The sequence below is a fragment of the Mesoplodon bidens genome (genome assembly GCF_964165515.1).
Source record: "Mesoplodon bidens genome assembly, chromosome: 8".
NCBI classification, from domain to species: Eukaryota; Metazoa; Chordata; class Mammalia; order Artiodactyla; family Ziphiidae; genus Mesoplodon; species Mesoplodon bidens.
Genome location: NC_138165.1, coordinates 107,114,867 through 107,138,493, shown reverse-complemented (window position 1 = coordinate 107,138,493; position 23,627 = coordinate 107,114,867). Strand labels below are relative to the sequence as shown.

General features: G+C 52.5%; 1 protein-coding gene across 1 annotated transcript in view; it reads right to left on the bottom strand.

Moving 5' to 3' along the window:
- The window catches only part of INPP5D (inositol polyphosphate-5-phosphatase D), a 138,234-nt gene that overhangs the window by 21,596 nt on the left and 93,011 nt on the right, over positions 1–23,627 (bottom strand). Inside the window, exons 10-18 of the mRNA XM_081242120.1 lie at positions 21,368–21,474; positions 19,115–19,217; positions 16,632–16,828; positions 16,105–16,222; positions 11,650–11,746; positions 10,971–11,109; positions 9,356–9,464; positions 9,101–9,189; positions 4,494–4,575 (exon numbers count right to left, since the gene is read on the bottom strand). Of these exons, the coding sequence (XP_081098246.1) occupies positions 4,494–4,575; positions 9,101–9,189; positions 9,356–9,464; positions 10,971–11,109; positions 11,650–11,746; positions 16,105–16,222; positions 16,632–16,828; positions 19,115–19,217; positions 21,368–21,474 (1,041 nt within the window). The remainder of the gene's footprint in view (positions 1–4,493; positions 4,576–9,100; positions 9,190–9,355; positions 9,465–10,970; positions 11,110–11,649; positions 11,747–16,104; positions 16,223–16,631; positions 16,829–19,114; positions 19,218–21,367; positions 21,475–23,627) is intronic.

Below are 23,627 nucleotides of genomic sequence, written 5' to 3'. Positions count from 1 at the left end.
GGACTGGGGACAGTGGAGGTGCCGGGACTGGGGACAGTGGGGATGCTGAGACTGGGGACAGTAGGGTTGCTGGGACTGGGGATAGTGGAGGTGCCGGGACTGGGGACAGTGGGGATGCTGAGACTGGGGACAGTAGGGTTGCTGGGACTGGGGATAGTGGAGGTGCTGGGACTGGGGACAGTGGGGATGCTGAGACTGGGGACAGTAGGGTTGCTGGGACTGGGGATAGTGGAGGTGCTGAGACTGGGGACAGTGGGGTTGCTGGGACGGGGGACAGTGGGGATGCTGGGACTGCGGACAGTGGGATTGCTGGGACTGGGGACAGTGGAGGTGCCGGGACTGGGGACAGTGGGGATGCTGAGACTGGGGACAGTGGGGTTGCTGGGACGGGGGACAGTGGAGGTGCTGGGACTGGGGACAGTGGGGTTGCTGGGACGGGGGACAGTGGAGGTGCTGGAACTGGGGACAGTGGAGGTGCTGGGACTGGGGACAGTGGGGTTGCTGGGATGGGGACAGTGGGATTGCTGGGACTGGGGACAGTGGAGGTGCCGGGACTGGGGACAGTGGGGATGCTGAGACTGGGGACAGTAGGGTTGCTGGGACTGGGGATAGTGGAGGTGCCGGGACTGGGGACAGTGGGGATGCTGAGACTGGGGACAGTAGGGTTGCTGGGACTGGGGATAGTGGAGGTGCTGGTACTGGGGACAGTGGGGCTGCTGAGACTGGGGACAGTAGGGTTGCTGGGACTGGGGATAGTGGAGGTGCTGGGACTGGGGACAGTGGGGTTGCTGGGACTGGGGACAGTGGAGGTGCCAGGACTGGGGACAGTGGGGATGCTGAGACTGGGGACAGTGGGGTTGCTGGGACGGGGGACAGTGGGGATGCTGGGACTGCGGACAGTGGGGTTGCCGGGACTGGGGACAGTGGAGGTGCCAGGACTGGGGACAGTGGGGATGCTGAGACTGGGGACAGTGGGGTTGCTGGGACGGGGGACAGTGGGGATGCTGGGACTGCGGACAGTGGGGTTGCCGGGACTGGGGACAGTGGAGGTGCCGGGACTGGGGACAGTGGGGATGCTGAGACTGGGGACAGTGGGGTTGCTGGGACGGGGGACAGTGGGGATGCTGGGACTGCGGACAGTGGGATTGCTGGGACTGGGGACAGTGGAGGTGCCGGGACTGGGGACAGTGGGGATGCTGAGACTGGGGACAGTGGGGTTGCTGGGACGGGGGACAGTGGAGGTGCTGGGACTGGGGACAGTGGGGTTGCTGGGACGGGGGACAGTGGAGGTGCTGGAACTGGGGACAGTGGAGGTGCTGGGACTGGGGACAGTGGGGATGCTGAGACTGGGGACAGTAGGGTTGCTGGGACTGGGGATAGTGGAGGTGCCGGGACTGGGGACAGTGGGGATGCTGAGACTGGGGACAGTAGGGTTGCTGGGACTGGGGATAGTGGAGGTGCTGGGACTGGGGACAGTGGGGATGCTGAGACTTGGGACAGTAGGGTTGCTGGGACTGGGGATAGTGGAGGTGCTGGGACTGGGGACAGTGGGGTTGCTGGGACTGGGGACAGTGGAGGTGCCGGGACTGGGGACAGTGGGGATGCTGAGACTGGGGACAGTGGGGTTGCTGGGACGGGGGACAGTGGGGATGCTGGGACTGCGGACAGTGGGATTGCTGGGACTGGGGACAGTGGAGGTGCCGGGACTGGGGACAGTGGGGATGCTGAGACTGGGGACAGTGGGGTTGCTGGGACGGGGGACAGTGGAGGTGCTGGGACTGGGGACAGTGGGGTTGCTGGGACGGGGGACAGTGGAGGTGCTGGAACTGGGGACAGTGGAGGTGCTGGGACTGGGGACAGTGGGGATGCTGAGACTGGGGACAGTAGGGTTGCTGGGACTGGGGATAGTGGAGGTGCCGGGACTGGGGACAGTGGGGATGCTGAGACTGGGGACAGTAGGGTTGCTGGGACTGGGGATAGTGGAGGTGCTGGGACTGGGGACAGTGGGGTTGCTGGGACTGGGGACAGTGGAGGTGCCGGGACTGGGGACAGTGGGGATGCTGAGACTGGGGACAGTGGGGTTGCTGGGACAGGGGACAGTGGGGATGCTGGGACTGCGGACAGTGGGGTTGCTGGGACTGGGGACAGTGGAGGTGCCAGGACTGGGGACAGTGGGGATGCTGAGACTGGGGACAGTGGGGTTGCTGGGACGGGGGACAGTGGGGATGCTGGGACCGCGGACAGTTGGGTTGCTGGGACTGGGGACAGTGGAGGTGCCGGGACTGGGGACAGTGGGGATGCTGAGACTGGGGACAGTGGGGTTGCTGGGACGGGGGACAGTGGGGATGCTGGGACTGCGGACAGTGGGATTGCTGGGACTGGGGACAGTGGATGTGCCGGGACTGGGGACAGTGGGGATGCTGAGACTGGGGACAGTGGGGTTGCTGGGACGGGGGACAGTGGAGGTGCTGGGACTGGGGACAGTGGGGTTGCTGGGACTGGGCTAGAAGGAGAGCATGGAGCAAAGGGCCCAGGTGAAAAGCTTATCCAGGCAAGGAGGAGGGCATCCCTTGCCTGAGACAGGAGGCAAGGTGTGTAGGAGGGGCAGCGGTCTAAAGCATGCATGGCCCTTGGCAGGAAGAGGTCAGTGAGGATCCGGTGCTGTGTGAAGCGGGAGATGATGGAGGAGCAGGGGTCAGGCTGAGTGAGGGGCTACACATTTGTGGTGGCAACAGAAGAGGAGAAGTTAAAGGGTGGACAAGCAGAGTTTTAAAAAAGGTTCTTAAAAATACTTTAGATGTGTATTGACCGTGATAGCATTAGCCCTACAGTAACTGTGCCTGAAACCTGGGAGGTGGACTCCTACCTAGGTGGCCTCCCTATAACCATGCCCTGGGGGTTCACCCTCCCACAGTGAGTCTGGGTTTGGCCAGGTGACTTCCTTTAACCAACAGGACATTAGTTAATGTGAGGCAAGCAGAGACCTAAAAAGTACTTCCACATCCGGGACTGTCAGCTGGGAATCCCAGGACCAGGAAGCAGCAGCCTGAACTAGCCTGCTGGATGATAAGCAAATATTACAGTAGTTGTTACACAGCAATAGATAACTGATACATGCTATTGATGTCACCACCATGAGACTCAAGCTCAAAGTTTACCCCCATTTCCTGAGCTCTGGACATTCATCCCCTTTTCTTTCCCAATTTCCTGCCCACTCACAACTCATTAGACCTTCCTCCAGCATTCCATGAAATACTGTGAGCAAAATTCCTTACCTCTTCAAACTTTCCCTTCATGTTTCAAACCTGGCCCTTCCTGGAAGTCACTGCAGCCTCCCAGGCGAGGCCTGGCTTTCCTCCCCCTTGCTAATGCACAGCCCAGACAGGGAGCAGCTGTGTCCTCCTAGCTCCTCCATGCCACTTGCAGACAAGTCTCCCTCCTTCCTTCTACAAACCTCCATGATAGGGTCATTTTGAAAACCGGATTTAGGCTCAAAAAGCAGTAATGCCACAAGCCACCACTTTCTCCTGAATTTCTGCAGAGGGTGGCTGGAAGGCAGACTCGACTGCAGAACTGGCAGGACTCGTGGAGCTGCAGGACGAGGGACAGAGGAAGCGCTGAGAGAGGACCGGGGTGATGGCCGGTGGCAGGAAGGGTCACAGGCCTGGAGAGTGCGGGTGTGGATGGGGTATGAGGAGGGGACATACAAGTGAGGAGGCTGAGTGCAGAGGGTGGGATGGGGGCCTTCGTAGGTTTTGAAGCAGACAGTTCCTTGGCTGTGGGAGTGGGTTGCCTTTCCGCGTATCTAAAGGGGAGTGAAGTCCCTCCTGAGCACAGAGCTCAGAGGCCAGGGGACTGAAGGGTGTGCACCTTAAACTAGCCCAGGGTAGCTGCTCTGGTCCCTTCTGAGCAGCAGAAGGCATGCACAAAAGAAAGGAATGGAAACCAGTTCAACTTTATGGGACCTGAATTGAACGTGGGGATTTGAGGGTCCCCACAGAGGGTGGGAGCCAGGAAGTTGGCCACTGGGCAGCAGCAAAACCTCCACTCTGCAGGGGTGAAACGGGGCTAGATAACTCTTCCATAATTATTTATTTTAATATCGCATCTTGTGTCTTTGTCATCAATTTACCCCAGTTTATCTTTAAATCTCCCCCAAACACGTGTGTGTACTCATGATATGCATTCAGTTGAACCATATGAATTTCCAATAGTTAATGATTTCTGATCTATGAAAACAACACTTTTATATAGTTCAAACCTAATAGGCTGTTTTCAAAAAAATAAATCTAGATTTATTTTAAAAAGTGCTCCATAATTCAAATGTTTCCCAAACCAGAAGATATTTATTCTGTTGCAGCCCAAGATGGGACAGGATGCATCACCTTTTTAAGGTCACCTGACTGGGGTTGCAGGGAGTTCTCCCATTTTACAGATGGACAGACTGGAGTCCTTTAGTTTAGGGCAGTCAAACCTCTCAACTTGCCACTCACCGTAGGACTGACACACCACGTGCACCAGAGGGTAAGACTTCCAGAGGACTCGGTCACACCAGGAGGGCAAGTTGTACTTCATCTGCAAGTCAAAGTCAAAGCTTTGTAAAATGCATGCTACTTTAAAAGATACATAGTAAAAGAAGAGATCGAGGCATTGCATCTGTAATCCTGGATTCATCTGCTGCTGGTTTTTATAGGATTTCCCCAGAGGTGGCTTTAAACCCTTTCCGCCTGCCTTAAGTCCTGGCTCCACGGCCACGCCCCACACTTTCAGACATCTGGACTCTTGTTTTAGAATGAGATCGATTCACCTGGCTGTGCTTCCTTACCCTCCTTACTATTTCAGAATCTCTTGTATTTTTACATTCTCTTACTTTTTTTTTTCTGACTCAGATGAACCCCTCTACCTGTATATTCAACCCAGCCACTCACTTTAATAACACACTCCAGCTACCCCCCGCACCCATTCATCCACCTATATACTTACCATCCATCCACACACTCATTCACACATCCATCCATCCACTTACTTACCCGTCAACTCACACATCCATCCCTCATCTACCTGTCCATCCATTCATCCATCTATCCACTTACCCATCCACATATCCATCCACCCCTCCACATACCCATCTAATCTTTCAAAACAACATGTACTGTGATGAGCCCTCTCCAAGCTACACTGTGAGCAAGATGCCCACTGGGTGTGACAGACAAGGCAAACTGGCAATGATAACAACCCTCCTTAAGGAAAATCATTTTCCACTTAAGTTCTGGCTCTTTCTCCTCTGCCTACAAACATAAAAGTTCTCATCCTAAAAGAGCCTTCAATTACTTTTCTCTTTTCTTCTTTTTGCCAGTTTTCTTTCAGGAATGTTCTGTTTTCACTGCCTCTACTTCTGGACTGCCCATTTACTCTTTTTTAACTTGAGGTACAACCTACATATAGTAAAGTGTAGTGATCTATACTGTATGGCTTGAGGATCTTTTACATTTGTATACGCCCATTTAACTACTACCCAGATCAAGATATAGAAAATGTCCATCATCCCAAAGGGTTCCCTCAGGCCCCTTCCTTGTCAATACTGCCTCTGAGAGGTAAATACTACTGGGGCTAATGTCTCCATTGATTAATTTTGCCAACTCTTGAACTTATAAATGGACGTATTCAGTATATATTCTTTTGCATTTGGCTTCTTTCAACCTTATTCACCCTGTTGCTTGTATAAGTTCTTTCATTTTATTGCATAGTTGTATTCCATTGTATGTATACACCACATTGATCTACTCTAATGTTGATGGAAATAGGGTTGTTTGCAGTTTTTGGACATTATAAACAAAGCTGCTGTAAACACCCTTGTATCTGTCGTTGGGTGAACAAATGCACTACTTTCCCTCAGGTATACAACAAAGTGGAATTGCTGAATAGGGTAGGTGCATGTTTAGATTTCATAGATGCTGCCAAACTATTACTTCTTTTTTTTTTTTTTTTTTTTTTTTTTTTGCGGTACGCGGGCCCTCTCACTGTCGCGGTCTCTCCCGTTGCAGAGCACAGGCTCCAGACGCACAGGCTCAGCGGCCATGGCTCACGGGCTCAGCCACTCCGCGGCATGTGGGATCTTCCCGGACCGGAGCATGAACCCGTGTCCCCTGCATCGGCAGGCGGACTCAACCACTGCGCCACCAGGGAAGCCCAAACTATTACTTCTTAACACTGCAGTTCTCAGCATCGGCTGCTCCGGTGAATTACTGGTGGAGCTTTACAAAGACCCAGAAAGCAGGGCCCCACCCCTGGATCTGCTGCATCAGAACCTCTGGGGAGGAGGTCCAGGCATCTGTATTTCTGAAAAGCTTCACCAGTGATTCACCTGCACACTCTTGGTAAAGTGCCACCCTTACCCTCTTGCGGTCTGGATTTCACCTCCAAGACTCTATGTCCACTGTTCTTTTAGTGTCCACCCAATCCCTGAACCCAAGTCCAGCTGCTTGTGCAAGGTTCCAATGACCACATACATTCTTCTTGACTCACATACCATGCTGGTGACCACTGATCCTGGCAAGTCTCTCAGCCCCGGCTTCTGTGACGCTGCGAGCTGCCTGCTGTGTCCTCCCACCACCTACCACGGTTCTTCTGTCTCCTTTGTTGTCTCTGCTTCTTCCTCGCCTCTCTCAATGGAGACGACCCCCAAATCCGTCCACAGCTCTTCTATTTTCATTGTCCATGTACCCCTTGGCGACCTCACCTACTCCCATGGATCTGACCATCTTCTCTGTGCAGACAACTCTCAAATCTACAACTCAACCCTAGCATCAGTCTAGTGTTTTCAGCTGCCTTCTGGATGTTTTCTCTGGGATTTTCCAGTCATGTTGTACAGTAAATCTGAAAACAAGCTCTATTTTTCCCCCCCGAGCCAGCCCTGCCTTCTGATTTCACAGTTTCTATCAACATCAATCAGATCTATCAACATATCCTGCTTTCCTCCTTTTCTTTTATTTTCATGGGCTCCCCCCACTGCTTCAGGCCCAGTTATTTCTCAGGTGGAGACTCCATACTGGCCTCCTCATTGGTCGCCTGCATCATCCTCATCCTTTACACTGACGCAGACCAGTCTTCTCTGTGCATCACTGTGACACTGCTAGCCCCTCAGCAGAACTTGCAGTGGCTTCCTGAAACAGGTGTCCATCAAACAGGTGAAGACGCTTTGCCTGGCATCAAGGACCCCCCTCTCTGCCACCTCAGGCCCCAGTTTCTTTCTCCTCATATTCAAATCCAACAAGACCATCCCTTCACTGCCTCCAAATGTGCCCCCAGGGACTTGTCCTGAGGGTGCCTTTAAACCAGACGAGCCCAGGCACACAGCAGCCAGTGGGCACCTCACAAGGTGTCCTGCCCCAGGTCTCAGCCTTGTCACGGCAGCAGTCCTGAGTCTGCTTTCCTCCTCTCAGTGTGTGTGTGTGTTTTCTCTAACTCCTGCTTTCTTCTGGCATCTCCCCAACTCTTGGCCTTTCTCTCCCACTTCCATCCAGTCTCCCATGTGCCCCTGAGTCCAGGTCATGCCCAGAATGCTCTCTATTTCCCTAGGTCTCTAGTGGCCCCAGGGAAGCTCATCACTGCAGCACCTCTAACCCCCAGGACCCGGCATGGGGCTGGCTCCCCTGGGTTGGGCCCCAGAAGGGGATGGATGCCAGAATTTCCTGCCTTGGCATCTGCTCCGGCAATTCCTTCTACCTGAAGTGGATCAGGCCCCCTCAGCCCTTGTCTTGTCGAAATCCAAGCACCCTTCAGGCACCGCAAGCAGCCCCTCTTCAAGAAGCCTTCCCTATCCTTCCCTGCCCTGATGGTCATTTCCCTCTGTGACCGCTCCTCACAGCATTGGGCACTGCATTATATTCTATCTCTGGTTGGTTAGTTGTGTATTTATCTTGTCTTGTCTTTCCTACTACAAACTCTCTGAGGGCAGACATCTGACTCATCTTTGATGTCCCATGACCTAGGACAGTGCCCAGACCATCATAGGTCATCGGTAAATATCTGTTGAACAAGAATGAAGGGATGCTTTATTACAGTTTCCTCAAACACTGTTCAGTGGAACACAAGTGGTCTCATAAGATATTAATTGATATTTCATGACCAGTTGAGTTTGGCACATGAATTTTCCCATAGAGAACCACATGCTCATAAACCTGTAAAGGCTCTGATAAGTCCTGCAGCAAAGAAGCTTGTGTCATGATGACTGACTTGGCAGATTAGCAAATATATTTGAGTACAGGACTTAAAAAAGAGACAAAATATACCAACAGCTCATACAGCTTAATATCAAAAAAGCAAACAACCAAATCAAAAAATGAGCGGAAGACCTAAACAGACATCTCTCCGAAGAAGACATACAGATGGCCAGCAGGTACATGAAAAGATGCTCAATATCACTAGTTAGTGATATCACTAAATATTAGAGAAATGCAAATCAAAACTGCAGTGAGGTATCTCCTCACACTGGTCAGAATGGCCATCATCAAAAAGTCTACAAATAAATGCTGGAGAGGGTGTGGAGAAAAGGGAACCCTCTTGCACTGTTGGTGGGAATGTAAACTGATACAGCCACTATGGAGAACAGTATGGAGGTTGCTTAAAGAACTAAAAGTAGAGTTGCCATATCATCCTGCAATCCCACTCCTGGGCAAATACCCGGAGAAAACTCTAATTCAAAAAGATACATGCATCCCAATGTTCCTAGCAGCACTATTTACAATAGCCAAGACATGGAAGCAACTTAAGTGTCCATCAGCAGACGAATGGATAAAGAAGATGTGGCACACACACACACTCGCGCGCGTACGCGCGCGCACGCGCACACACGCACACCCACGGACAGAAGCGTCATGAGGCAACTGCTTGCAGTGTGCATGTCTGGTTGCCCAGCCTCTCCTTAGGGGAGGGTTTTGCTCTGTGACAAGATCAACATATGATTTCTAGTTTTACTTCTTTTTTTGTTACCTAGTGGATGAGGGTGCTCTTCACTTCCCGTCCACCTTTGTGGGAATGGACAAAAGAGGGGTGAGGTGTGCAAGGGGGGTGGAGATGGAGGGCAGGGAAGAGGACTCACCCCTGTGGCTTTCTGCTTAGTGTAGGCGTATTTGTCCCGAGTCAGTCTTTCAAAACGGTAAGTGGGAGCGAATGTGATTTCTTCCTCCTCTGAAACCAGACAAAACCACGGTTTCAGTTCTGATTTCCCATGTTTCACGTCTGGCCAAGTTGCCCTCTTTTCCAGGCATAATCCTTCCCCCAGTGAGGATACTTGGGAAAAGGGGAGACAGAATGCTGGAGGGAGAGGGCCCGCGAGAAGGATGGCGGTTCTCACCGAAGTGCAAGAAGACCTTCTGCTCCTTCCTCTCCATGAGCAGCTGGTCATGGGACAGGAGGTCTGCGTACTGCTGCTGCTTGATCTTCTGGATGATGGTTTCTGCCTCCTGGAGCAAAGACACGGCCAAGCCACTGGTGAGACAACCCTTTCACCAACATGGTAAGAGGCACGTCGCCACCTTCCTGCCTGGCGCGCCAGGACCCGAGTCCCCGAAGCTGCACTAGACCCTGGTCCCAGGGACATTGGGCTGGTGCTTATTTACACTCAACTGTTTTATACGGACAACCCTGCAATCGTAGCAAAATATCAACTCAGTAATGTAAGCTCCTGGCTATTCTAACTTTACAGAGGGATATTATTTTTGTGTACCGACTTCTAGCATCATTTTTATAAGGCTTCCCTAGATGGGTAGGTATGCCTCCCTCGCTGTCTGTTCTCTCTGTGAGAGAGCCTGTTGTAAAGCCATAAAAGGATCTGAAACCCCAGCCCCTGAAGCTATGGGCATTGGGCCTCCGTGATCTGGGCTCGGACTCCGAGAGTCGGTGTGATATCGGTGGGCTGTGCCCTCCTTGGAATCCAGCTGTCCTCTCTCCTGAGACTTTTGTTGCCTCCGCTCTGGCGAATGCACCTGGCCGACCTCCTGGGGAGTGATGGGTGGACGGCCCCTTAAACTGTGAAGGGTCAGGATCTGTGGGGCCACTGTCCACGCCTCTCCCCTCTGCCTGCTCAGTCAGGAGGGAGAGAAGGGAAGTTCCCGAGGAGCATCCTGTGGGGGAGGGAGTGGCCGGGGAGGAGGAGGGGGGCACAGACGGGCCCTAAAAGCCGCTGTGGCAGCGACAGGCCGAGGAGGCCGAGGGATGTGGGAGGGCTGGGAAAACATCTGGGAGGGGAGTCCGAAGGCCCGGGTTCAATCCCAACTGTCAGAGGCCTGTAACCGACCCAAGGCCATTTTCTCAGGCCGCTTGTGCTCCAGGAGCCTCTCTCCCCTGTAAGATCAGGGCCGTTTCTGCCGTCCCCTCTCCCCTCACAGACAGCAGTGCCAACGTATTCCTGGTACACAAGGGGCAGACGGTTCTCCTCCCATGCCTGGCCTGTGCTCCATCTTTCAGGAGCAACCGAGTCTCGCTCCAGGCGTGTCCAGGGGCCATGCCTGCCCACTCCCTTTTGCCCTCCCCGAGTGAACAAGGCCATCTGTGCCATGTGGCCCCTCTGACTGCTGCTCATTGGATGGACATCCAACTTCAGGAATGCCTTCCTTAGGCTGCCCGGTGACCCGTGATTTGGGGAGAAAATGGAGCTGGTCTCTGCAGACTTGAGCCTTTCCTGGGGACCTGGGACTGGCAAGTCGAGGGGCCACTGCTGGTGAGCGAGAGGACCAGAGCGGCAGACAGGTGGTAAGGAGGGGTGGCCAGGGCAGTTACGTGGCAAGTAGGCATGAGCAGAGGCCAGCAGTAAAGAAAGGCAGCAGCTCCGTAATGGGACCAGTGTCGAGTCCTGGAGGAGTAGCTGGCTAGGCTCAGCTCCGTCGTGTGTCTCCCTGACCCCCTGCCCTGAGCTAATGCAAGGGGCCTCTGTCCTGCGCATCCCCAGCCCCAGGAGGGCGGCCCCTCACCCAGGTGGGCAGCTCCACGCGGTAGTTGAGATCCCCGAGCCAGAAGAGGTGGGTGAAGCGGTGAGTGATGTTAAAGGAGCTCAGCTTCTTGTCTCCCAGAGCCAGAAACCGGAGAATGTTCATATAGTTTTGGTTTCGCCTAATTAAACAAAAAAGCAGCCAGCTTAGCACGGGGGCTTTGGTTCCTTACTGCCCATGCCAGGAAGTCAGAGGGGACATGTCGGGGAGTGAGACTGAAATCTCCAGCCCTGTGGCAGCAAACCACGCTTATGCAGCCTCTGGGCTGAACTGGGAATGCAGGGCGGGGCCCCGGGAGCATCCGCTTCGCAGGGACTCGGAATCATCAGTCTTCTAGATGGCCGTTTGCATGGCTGGGCCACCAACAGGCAAAATGCGCTTTCATCTGTAAGGGCGCCCCAGATGAGGTTTTCCCTTGAGAAATGGAGTGGTGTCTGCTGGGTTAGTGACATGAGGAAATGTCTGTTCCGTCCTTCAGGCAAGATTCAGCCACACGTGGATGTAGCTGTAGTTGCCTTTGATGAGAACACAGGCAAAGCCCTTAGAGGCCGACCGGACAGGGTCCCAGCCGAGGGCTGAGCCGTCCTTATGGTGCTTAGGGTTTGAGGTCTGTCTGGGCAAATAACCCCAAACCCTGCTCCTGGGGGATGAGCTCTATTACCTGAGTTTCTTTTCGCTTCCGGAAGTCAGGTGGCTGTTGACAAACCCCAAGGAGGTTCCATTGAACATGAACGATACCCCCACGGCTCCCTTGTTCCCTAAAGGGAGGGGGAGGAAGAAGTCAGAGCATCAAACAGGCAAAGCTGCCAAGTGGTGGGAAATCAAGGTGAAGCAACGTCATTCGTCAGGACGGAGAGAGCCGCTGTGGGAAAGTGGAGGCCAAGGAAGAAAGCAGAACAGCTTTATCTGGGGTGGGAGATGGGACAGGTGGTAGGGACTGGGGGGCGAGATTCCTCCAGGACAACAGGAAAATAGGATGAGTGGCCAGCAACCTTGGGGTTCTCGGAAGGGCTGAGGGAGGAGGCTACTGGTGTTAACTCATCCTGGCCTCTCCCTCTAAGCGGGGGGGTGGGGGGTGGGGGGTGTTAGTTTCTCCACATGCCCAAGCAGGACCATTAAAAGGAACCAGAGGGCTTCCCTGGTGGCACAGTGGTTGAGAGTTCGCCTGCCGAGGCAGGGGATGCGGGTTCATGCCCCGGTCCGGGAAGATCCCATGTGCCGCGGAGCAGCTGGGCCCGTGAGCCATGGCCGCTGAGCCTGCGCGTCCGGAGCCTGTGCTCCTCAACGGGAGAGGCCACAGCAGTGAGGCCCGCGTACCGCAAAAAAAAAAAAAAAAAAAAAGGAACCAGAAACCTTGAGAAGGAGATTCAGAAGGAGGAGACCAAGGCTGGGGGGCAGCGGGTGGTGACCTCCCACCAGCGTAACTCCAGCTTTCTGGAGAGACCAAAACCCACACTGAGACCAGTGGTCCTCAGAGTTATGTTCCTCAGAACAGCATCAGTGCCACCTGGGAACTTGCTGGGAGTACACATCTCAGGCCCCACCCTGGACCTGCTGAATCAGCGCTTCAGAAGTGGGAGCCAGTAATCCATGTCTAACAAGTCCTCTAGGACAGGGGTTAGGCAGACACTGACCCACCACCAGCTGAGAATGGTTTTTATGCTTTTAAACAGTTGGGGAAAAAATCAAAAGAAGAATATTTTGTGACACATTAAAATTGTATGAAATTCAAATTTCAGAGTCTATACATAACATCTTATTGGAACATAGTTACGCCCCTAGAGAGAGTCCAGGAATTATGACACAGGCTGCATGAGCTGCAAAGCTTGAAATATTTACTCTCTGGCCTTTTGGAGGAAAAGTCTGCCAACCCTGCTCTAGGTGGTTCTGACACATGCCGAAGTCTGGGAACCTGCTCCACCCATCACGGCATGTGTGGGCCGTATGTACTGAGCACTTGAGATGTACAGGTCCAGACTGAGATGTAAAAGTGTAAAAGACACATCGGAATTGTAAGCCTCGGTAAGAAAGACGGACTGTATCTAATAAATTTTTATATTGAATACCTATTGAAATGGTAATATTTTGAACGTATGAGGTTTGATAAGATATATTATTAAAATTGACTTCCCTTGTTTCCTTTTCCTTTCTTGAATTTGGTACTCAAAATTTAAAACCACCCAGGTGGCTGACATTCTGTCTGGCCTGGATAGCAAAAGGGCCCTGGAGATCACCCGGCTGTGCCCCTTGGGACTCAGGTGAGCCACAGCCCAGCCAGTGGCCGAGCAGGCCGGGCCTCCTGCCCACCCCCACCCCCCATGCCAACCCCCACCCTGCTGCCCCTGGCAGTGAGGCAGCCCTGCTCCCCTCGCCCCCCAGGAGGCCCCTCCTCTCAGCTTTCTCCTCACCCTGCGGTGCGGCCTGGGTTTAAATCCCTGCCCACCACTTCCTTGTCACAGGGTCTTGGACAGGTTAGGGAACATCACTGTAGCCTCCAGAGCCCTGTCTGCGAATGGGGCTAATGACAGTCCCTGCCCACACAGGGCGCCTGTATTAAGTAATAGTCGGAAAGCATTTAGCACACGGCCTTGCACAGGGTACAAGGTCTTAGTTCTCCTAGAGGTCTTAGATCTTCCGCCAGTCAGCCAGCATTCACTGAGCTCCTGCCCTGTGCTGACCATGGCTGGGAGCCATTCTGGGGGAGGTAAGGGGGGGGACCAGCCCCAGGAGACGGGGGAGGGGAGGCAGGGAGGGACTGGTACAGGGGGAACTCCTCCACCTCCAAGCTGCCCTCCGACTGCCCAGGCCTCCTGCCTCCCTCTCTGGCCTTGTCCCATCACCCACTAGAGCTGAGCCCAGGGACCACGGAGCCTTGGCTTCGCTGTTCCCCCTGCGTGGAACACCCCTCCCACGAGGACCCTTCCTCTGCCCTTGGACTTGGGTCCCAATGCCCCCCTGTCCGAGAGGCCCCTGGACGCCGTCTCAGGTAGTACTTGGATCGGCTCTAGTCTCCGCCACACACGCTTTGCCGCTGCTCACTCCCAAAAGCGTGCCGCCGCCCGTCTGTCCGCGGGAGCAGGCCGCCGTGTGCGGTGGTCGGGAGCCCAGGCCCAGCGCCGTGCTGTGGGGCTGGGGGCACACTCGGCTCCGTCCCGGGAACCAGGGCTGGGGCTGTGGCCGGGGGGAGGCCGGCCGAGGCGTGTTTCTGCCTTGTGTCGGGCGGTCGGAGCACGTTGCGGGACGGGGAAGGGCTGGTGGGAGGGGGCGGGCAGCCCAGGCAGCCGGGGATCGAGGACCAGAGGAGGTTCCTGGGCAGCAGAGGGCGTGGGCTTCAGAGCAGGGCAGCTGCCGCAGGAAGGAAGGAGGGCAGGTGGGCGTGGACGCGGGCAGCTTGCGGTTAGTCAGCAGAAAGGCTGAGAGAGCTTTTCACGTTCAATTGCAGCAGTTATCCTATTTCCTCTTACCTCTGAGGCTCTGTCCTGTCCTTGACACCAGCCACCAGAAACCGCTGGCCTCGCCCTCAGCTCCACCCACGGCCCCCCGTGTGGCTGCACCTGCCCTCAGGCACTCACCGTCACACACAGACTGACAGACTGACACACACAGACCGACGGACTCACACACACACACACAGAGACTGACAGACTCACACAGACTGACAGACTCACACACACACAGTGACAGACACACATACACACAGACACACACAGATTGACAGACTGACAGACTCACTCACACATACACAGACTCATACACTCAGACTGACAGATTCACACACACACACACAGACTGACAGACACAGACTGACAGACTCACACACACAGACTCATACACACAGACTGACAGATTCACACACACACACAGACTGACAGACACAGACTGACAGACTCACACATACACAGACTCATACACACAGACTGACAGATTCACACACACACACACAGACTGACAGACTGACACACACAGACCGACGGACTCACACACACACACACAGACAGACTGACAGACTCACACACACACAGACACACACAGACTGACAGACTGACACACACAGACCGACGGACTCACACACACACACAGAGACTGACAGACTCACACAGACTGACAGACTCACACACACACAGTGACAGACACACACACACACAGACACACACAGATTGACAGACTGACAGACTCACTCACACATACAGAGACTCATACACGCAGACTGACAGATTCACACACACACAGACTGACAGACAGACAGACACAGACTGACAGATTCACACACACACACAGACTGACAGAGACAGACTGACAGACTCACACACATAGACTCATACACACAGACTGACAGATTCACACACACACACAGACACAGACTGACAGACTCATACACACAGACTGACAGATTCACACACACACACACACACACTGACAGACACACACAGATTCACACACAGAGACTGGAAGACTGACAGACTCACACACACACATACATACAGACACACACACACAGACTCACAGACTCTCACACACACACACTCACACTCACACTCACAGGCATGCAGCCCTCTGCTGTTTTCAATTCTCTGAAGCACCATGACTGGTCCCCACAGGCTCACAGCTGATACCAAAGTTTCCACCTCCAACCTGAGTCTGTCTAGATCTAGACCAGGGATCATACCCTACAGTCTGCGACCAAACTGAACCCATGACCTGTTCGTAAGTACAGTTTTCTAGAACACGGCTGCGCTCATTCATGTTCCTGCTGTCTGTGGCTACTCTCGTGTGTCAGCAGCAGGGCTGAGGAGTTGCACGTGGACTGAAAAGCCTAAACTACTCACTACCTGGCCTTTCACAGCGTGTCTGTCAACCCCTGTCCTCGGTCCGTGACACTCAAGGTCGGGTCCGTGTGCTAAGCAGTGCTGACACCACCTGGGGGCTCGTCGGAAACACAGAACGTCGGGCTCCCCCTGAGATGTACTGAGTCAGAACCCACGTTCTGCCAGATGCCCAGAAGCACTGGTGTAGACCCCGAGCGCATTTAGGCTGGGAGGACCACCCACCCCAGGTGGGATGGACACGCGAGCGTCGGCAGGAGCGAGCTTACGTGGAACACAGCCCCCCTGCTCACCCAGCGTGTTGGCGATGCCCGTCTTCACGTTATTGGTGCAGATGTGGCTGATCCTGTTCTCGTGCTCTGGCTTGGCCAGCACCGCTATGCGGATGTTCCAGAGGGTGTGGATGGCGACCTGGCAGGGAGGACAAGGCTGTGACCCTGGGCCAGACACAGTGCTTGACCCCAGAGCAAGAGATTCACACCCATCCCTCACCCCAGGCGTGGGGCGCCCTGTCTGTAGTCCCTACACTTTGGGGGACTCCAAAGGATGCCTCACAGATGAGACAAAGTGTCTTAAAGATGAGAGCCGGCACAGATGAGATTTCGATGAAGTAAAGATGACCTACAAGCTCAGGCAGGGAAGAGGGAGGACCCCAGTGATGAGCAATGCTCACGGACACCATTAATTTCTGGATACAGGTGCTCCTCTCTGGCCCTGGAAGCCAGGGGGGACCACTGAGCACATTCTTGCTTCTGAGATGCTCCTGATTTGCGCAGTCTACTGCCCCGGAGTCCCACCCAGGGCTGTGGCCACTGCTCACTGTTTTAAAAGTCATGCTGGTGATTTCTTGCAGGGAGTGTTTGAGTATCTCCAGCCACTCCTTCTCTCCCAGGGGGTCCTCCTGGGTGCCGATCACGTAAATGTCATGGGGGATGTAATCAGCAGAGTCATCCCGCGTCTTTCCCTGCCCCTTGGAGAGAAACCAGGACGTGATCTTCTTGGGAGGGGGGGCGTTACCTTCAACAGCAAAACCCAACACCAAGTGAGTCAGAGGTACATCAGGAGAATTCAAAACAGACGTGGGGGGTGGGAGAGGTTCACATAGTCACTGGAAACCATTCAGTTCACCCAATGAAATATACCTTAAAGAACTAGGTACTATCATCCCCCAGGATGTAAGGGAGGGTGAGAACTCAGTTACTTTTTCTTTTTTTTTTTTAATACTGATGTTTTAAAGCAACGCCTTTTTTTTTTTTTTTTTGGTTGCGCTGCACAGCTTGCCGGATCTTAGTTTCCTGACCAGGGATTGAACCCGGGCCCTCAGCAGTGAAGGTGCAGGGTCCTAACCACTAGACTGCCAGGTAATTCCCTCAGTTACATTTCTTTGTAAAGATAAAGTTAAGTTTCGAAGACTAGAAACACCTGAAGGTTCTGTAACTTGAACTAGTAGCAGAAGATGTCAGACACTGTCCTAGTCTCTGGGGCTTTAGTGATAACTGAGACACAGGCCTCGAGGAGTTTACATTCCATTGGTGGTGAGAGAACGCTGTAGGCTGACAAGTTTAGCATGGAGGCTTCTAACCCATGGTTAGGAGACAACAGTGCCTTCATTGCACAAGAGAGATCTCAGCCGAAAACCAAGAGATGTGCGGGAGTTAGCCGGAGAAATGGAAGAGCATGGAGGCCCCCCTAGTGCCATTTCAAAAGCTGAGCTGAAACAGCTCAATAAAGAAACGATGATAATGATTGATTTCCCTCAAAATGCCCTTGGAGGTTGCGTAAACTTTTTTCTCCAAGAGATAACTTTCTTGGTTCACAAGTGCCAAGAAGCCAAGAACCGGAGTGACTTGACTGCCGCCGAGCTCTGCTCCCACTGTGGCTCAGGATGGGGGCACCTACCCTGGGGCCTGGTGGTCTCTGCTCGGGGAGACCCTCGCCTGCTGCCCTGGTGAGGCAGGACCCTGGCCAGCTCCTTCAGGCCGTGTCAAGGGCACCCCCTGCAGCTGTGCACCTGGACGGCCTGAACCGTGCCCGGCCAAATCTAAGACGTCCAGGCTCGCAGAGGGAAAAACGGGAAGGGGCCGGTGCCCACGTGCATGAACCCCCAAGTGTGAGAGCTGAGGAAATCAGGCGGCCAGTAAGAAACACTGGTGGGGAGAGAAGCACACAGGAACTGGGCAAGGGTTCTACTTCAGCGCTGCCGTGGCCCCTGGAATCTCTGAGCCTGAAGGTCTGGGGAGACTGGGTCTGGTGGCATCGGGGTGGGCAGCGCTCCTGACTTCCCTCCTGGAACGCCAGCCCCTCCTCCACCAAGCGACAGGCCAGGAGTCCCATGTTGCGTTTCTATTTCGGATTGTCCCCCCTTCCCCTCCACGAAGGGCTTCTGCTCAGCCTCTTCCTCCCGGGGGGCTGCTGGGTGACACTGTGCTGCACTGGGAGGTGGTCCTGACTCTGCTCTAGACAAAAGTAGGCGAGACAGATGCCCAGTCACATTCAAATTTCAGATAAACAATGGGTAATTTTTAGAATAAGTATGTCCCATGCAATAACTGTTTGTCTAAAATTTAAATTAACTAGACATTCTGTATCTACTTAATTTTTTGAAATTTCTAGCTGAATATTTACACTAAATAATTATTTAGTGTAATTCATATTAGTATAAAAATTTGTATTAGCATCTAAGTATATATTATGTATATTTAGTACAATGTATATTTGGTGTATATTTGCACTTACCTCTAGCCTAATAGTTATACTAAATAATTATTTAGTATAATTTATATTCAGTATATTTATATATTTAGTATATGATATATACTTAGTATATATTAGTATGTAAATATATATAGTATATATATTTAGCATAATATATATTTAGTATGTATGTATTTATTTCTAGCTAAACACCTATACTAAAAAATAATTTGTGTTTATATGAAATTCAAATTCAACTAGGCATCATCTCTCTTTCTCTTTCTTGCTCAATCAACCTGGCAGCCCAAATCAAAAAGGGAGTTCTTCCTTCCAGGACTGAAGCCCCTTGGCAAGCTGCCCAAGGCTGGCAGGTGCCCAAGAGCCTCTTCACCCATATATTCAGACTTTCCAGTTTCGACAAGCAACGTAACCCATTTCAGCTGCACTTGGGGTATGAGAATCCCAGGGCTTGCTGCTCTTACCCCTTGTCTCAGGATGGGTACCCAGGTCTCGGGACTGGGGGTGGGGGGGAGACAGGCAAGGATGCTTGAGGCAGCAAAGCAGAGCCCCAGGGGAGGTGCCTGGAGGCGGGGCGGCACGTGGACCCACCCATGTTCCAGGTGCCGATGAAGATGGTGATCATGTCGGGCTCTGGCTGCTCCGAATGCTTGTTCTTCATCTGCTGGAGGAGCTGGCAGAAGCCTTCTCTCTTCTAGGGATTGAAGGGCAGACAGACTCAGACAGGCCTCTGCCTCCCTGTACATGATACTTTCAAAGGACTGGTCAGCTTCGAGAAAACTGAGGGGAGTGCAGATCATTGTGGACTTCCAGGAGAGCCATCTGGAAATACGTGTCCGAGGTCTTAAGAGAGCGGCTTCCCTCTGACCCAGCCCTTCCACTGCAAGGACCTGACTAAGGAAAGAACCAGGGACTTGTTTGAAGACCCGACTACGTCGTGGGGACTGCAGCAGAAAATATTAGAAACCTTCGTGTCCAGTCTTAGGAGGTGAATTACTAACTGTATTATGGGTCATCCATATGATAGAAGACCACAGGTTTTAAAAATTTGGGGGCAGAGGTACTTCATCAACAAGGGTAGATGGTCAAGATACATTGTTTAGTATGAAAAACCAGGTGACAAAACACTATGAACAGGGCTTCCCTGGTAGCGCAGTGGTTGAGAGTCCACCTGCCAATGCAGGGGACACAGGTTTGTGCCCCGGTCCGGGAAGATCCCACATGCCGCAGAGCGGCTGGGCCCGTGAGCCATGGTTGCTGAGCCTGCGCGTCCGGAGCCTGTGCTCCGCAACGGGAGAGGCTACAACAGTGAGAGGCCCGCATACCGCAAAAAAAAAAAGCAACACTATGAACAGCACCACTGCATTTGTATTAAAAAAACACAAACAAAAACCATCCTGAAAGATAGAGTCCAAGGATTACTAGTGGTATGGGGTGTTTCTATTTTAAACTTTTTGTTGATTTGTATACTTTTTCACTAATGAGAATTAGATTACTTATGTAATGAAAGAAAATTTAAATCAAAGAAACTAATTAAAAAGGAAAGAACACACAAAGGCTGTCGTAGCCTTCTTAATAGTCTTCATTTAGTTGTCCTAGGTACACAGTAGGGCACAAAGTAGACATGGCCCTCTCGTAGCTTACAGTTCAATAGGGCAGGGTGACCAAACAAGCATGCCCCAAAGTTTTAGGCTGCACCATATGAAATTACCGACGTGTGACTGTCTCAGACCTACGTAGATGGCAATTTCATATGATTCAATCTAATTGCAAATCTAAGTTCCCTCTGAAGAAAGCAGCTCACGAAGAATTGTGACGGCTGTCTTTATGGAAACCTGCTTTTAGTTACAAATGGCTCAATATTCAGTGCCTCGGTTTACTGCTGGGCCTCATCCTTCTGAGCTTGCGGCAATGAGCAGGACCGGGTTTTGGACCTCTGCCCACGTGCCCAGCACGATGCCCAGCCAGGTTTCTGCCTCCCCCCACCTGTCTGGCCCCCACTTCCTTGTTTTTCCCAGTTCCTTCTCTATCATTCCTCCCAGTCCCTTTCACCCTCTCAGCCAGTTCTGGGCACCCCTGGACCCCCCATTGGCCTCCCAGCAGCCCACCCCTGCCACACAGGTAGAAAGAGCTGGGTCCCGGCACTCGATGGGGCTGTCCCTGTGAGCCTATGATGGAAGCCCTGTCCCTCTGCCATGGTGCCGACACAGTCCGCCAACACCTCACGTGCTGGGAGCTCTCTGTGCCTTGCCTCATCCGAGCCGTACACTGCAGGATACACAGCAGGGCCGCAAGGGTGGGTTTCAGCCCCTCGTTGGCATGTCTGAAGTGAGGGGTAAGGTCACAGAGACACCATCTGTGCAGAGGCCACCACAACGCCCAGATCCCAGGCTTCTCCATCGGCCCACCCACCTCTTATTCCAGCAGCCAGGCCTGGCAGGGACTCGCACTTCTGCAGAGTGGGGCAAAGTGTAGAAATGCAGGGAGCGCTGGTTGAGACTCAGATTTAAATCGTGAGTGCCCCTGAGGGCCTCCGGGTGCATCCCGGGGAAGTTCAAAGCCCCCCAGTGGGGCTCAGGGCTAGTAAGACGTGGATGATAAAGGATGCACTCTCTCAGGGGCAGGCGTGGTAGCAAAGGAAGAGGATGGAGCTGTGATGCTTGAATCCCAGCTGGCCTGGAACGCACCCCCTCAGCTTCCTGCGCTTGGCTTTCCCAGGTGGGAAATGGGTTGTGAGAGCTGAGTGAGCCCATGGTACCAACTTCCAGGCACACAGCAAGCCTCAGAAATTGTGCGTCCCCCCCCTCCCCTCTTGGCCCATCTTAGTGGTTTGTCATCACTTACTTTGGAGTCAGCAAAAACATATTCCTTCCGCAGGGTCTTCTCCTTCTCTGTTTCCACCAAAATCACCAACTTGTTCAGAAACTTCTGAGACTTGATGAGCTGCAAGACTGAAGAGGGATGAAAGTTCATTTTTCTCATCATCACCCAATATGTAGAGCCTCCACTATACTCTGGCACTTGACCATCAACAATCCTGACTTTTCCATGTCCAGACTGAGCACCAGATTTGTGCCTGGTCTCCCAGATCCTTGCTCCTCTTACAGGGAGGAGCTCAGGGCTGGGAAGGGTGGTGCCTGGAACAGGAAGGGTGGCCTGGCCGGAGCAGAGACAGTGTGACTGTCCATCTTTTCAGCTCCTTCCCTCTCTCCCTTCCTTCTCTCTCTCTCTCCTCCTCCTTATCTCTTTTCCTTCCTTTCTCTTCCTCCCTTCCCTCTTGTGCTTGTTTTGAATTTATATCTGAAATGAAAAATTAAATATTTTTACTTCTATCAACGACTAAAAGACTCAATTTGTTCTACAAGATTTTTACGAACAATAGCACTCCCCAACCCCACCTCCCTCCAATGTTCGGCTCCCTAGAGGCAACCACTTTCAATTCTTTTAATGGATTCTTTTGGAATTTTACTTCATGACTCTAAATACGATGCTTATATTGCTACTTCCTGGTGTTTCAGTCTTAGGTCTTTCCTATTACATATTGACTTCCCATTATAGAAGATGAAGGTTTAGCTCTCTTTCACATTTACAACCTGTTCCCCCACCTCACCATTCCCCTCCCCCTGCCAATGTATAATTTCAGTCCCTCCATCATCCTTCTAATAATTATATCATCATTTTGGCCAGATAAGCATTCAGTGTTTGTTATTATGGGAATGCTCTTGACAGACAAGCCCTGACTGCTTTCTTTTTCCTATACAACTTTCTGTTTTTCCTGGAGTTAATAATTGCCATATTTTTTCAGTGGTCCTAACTCTCTCAGTTTGTAACTCTCTTTTCTGTGCGGTCAATCACTTTCATCAGTTTCATCATCCTGAGGGAGCCTCTCCCAGAGCTTCTGGGCCTTCTCTTCTCCAGACTGGTGACCTCTAGGCCTGATGCAGAGCTGTTACTTTAGGGCCTTCCTTCTTCATCATCTGGGAAATCCATTCACCTCTGTCTCTCTTGCATTGGATCCCATGTCGTCCTCTTCCTCAGTTTATGCCTTCATTTTGGTAGAGCAACATCGCTAGTAGCTTTCCAAGAAAGAAGGGAGGGGGTGATACATTTCTGGAAGCTTTGCATGTCTGACAACTCTACCCTCACACTTCACTGACACAACTCTAAGTTAGGAATAATTCTCCTCAAGACTCTGGAGACCTTGCTCCATCCTTTCTAGTTTGCAGCATTGCTGCTGAGAAATAAAACATCATTCTGATCCATCTGTATGCAGAAGAGTTCACGTGGCAAGCCTGACTGCTATCCTTGGAAAGTCTGCTTGAAGGTGGCCCTTGGTTGGCATCTAGGACCTTGGATTTGGGGAGGGTTCCCAGCATCACCAGAACTAAGAGCAACTCACTGTGTCTGTGATGTTTGTACCAACAGTGTGGTTTACACTGAATTTTTTTTTTGCGGTACGCGGGCCTCTCACTGTTGTGGCCTCTCCTGTTGAGGAGCACAGGCTCCGGACGCTCAGGCTCAGTGGCCAAGGCTCACGGGACCAGCCGCTCTGCGGCATGTGGGATCTTCCCTGACTGGGGCATGAACCCGTGTCCCCTGCATCGGCAGGCGGACTCTCAACCACTGTGCCACCAGGGAAGCCCTACACTGAATATTTGTTTTCCTTCTGGGAGTCTGGGTGTGTACCAGGCAGAAGGTGCCTACATGACCAGCCTCCAGTAAAATCCCGGGATTCTGAGTCTCTAACAAGCATCCCTGGTAAATGACATTTCACATGTGTTGTCACAACTCATCAAGGGAGGAATTAAGCACGTCCTGTGTGACCCCCACAGGGAAAGGACTTCTGGAAGCTTGTGCTTGGTCTCTCCTAGACTTCAACCCAGGCACATTTTCCCTTTGCTGACTGTGCTATGTCCTTTCACTGTAATAAACCACAGCTATATGACTCTACACTGAGTCCTGGGAGTTTTCCTGGAGAATCACTCACTGTACCTGGATATGGTCTTGGGGACCCCTGACACAGGCTATAATCTATCTTTTGCTTTGAAGATTTTAGGATCTTTTCTTAGAATCCAGTGTTATGAGACTTTCCAATGTTGCATGT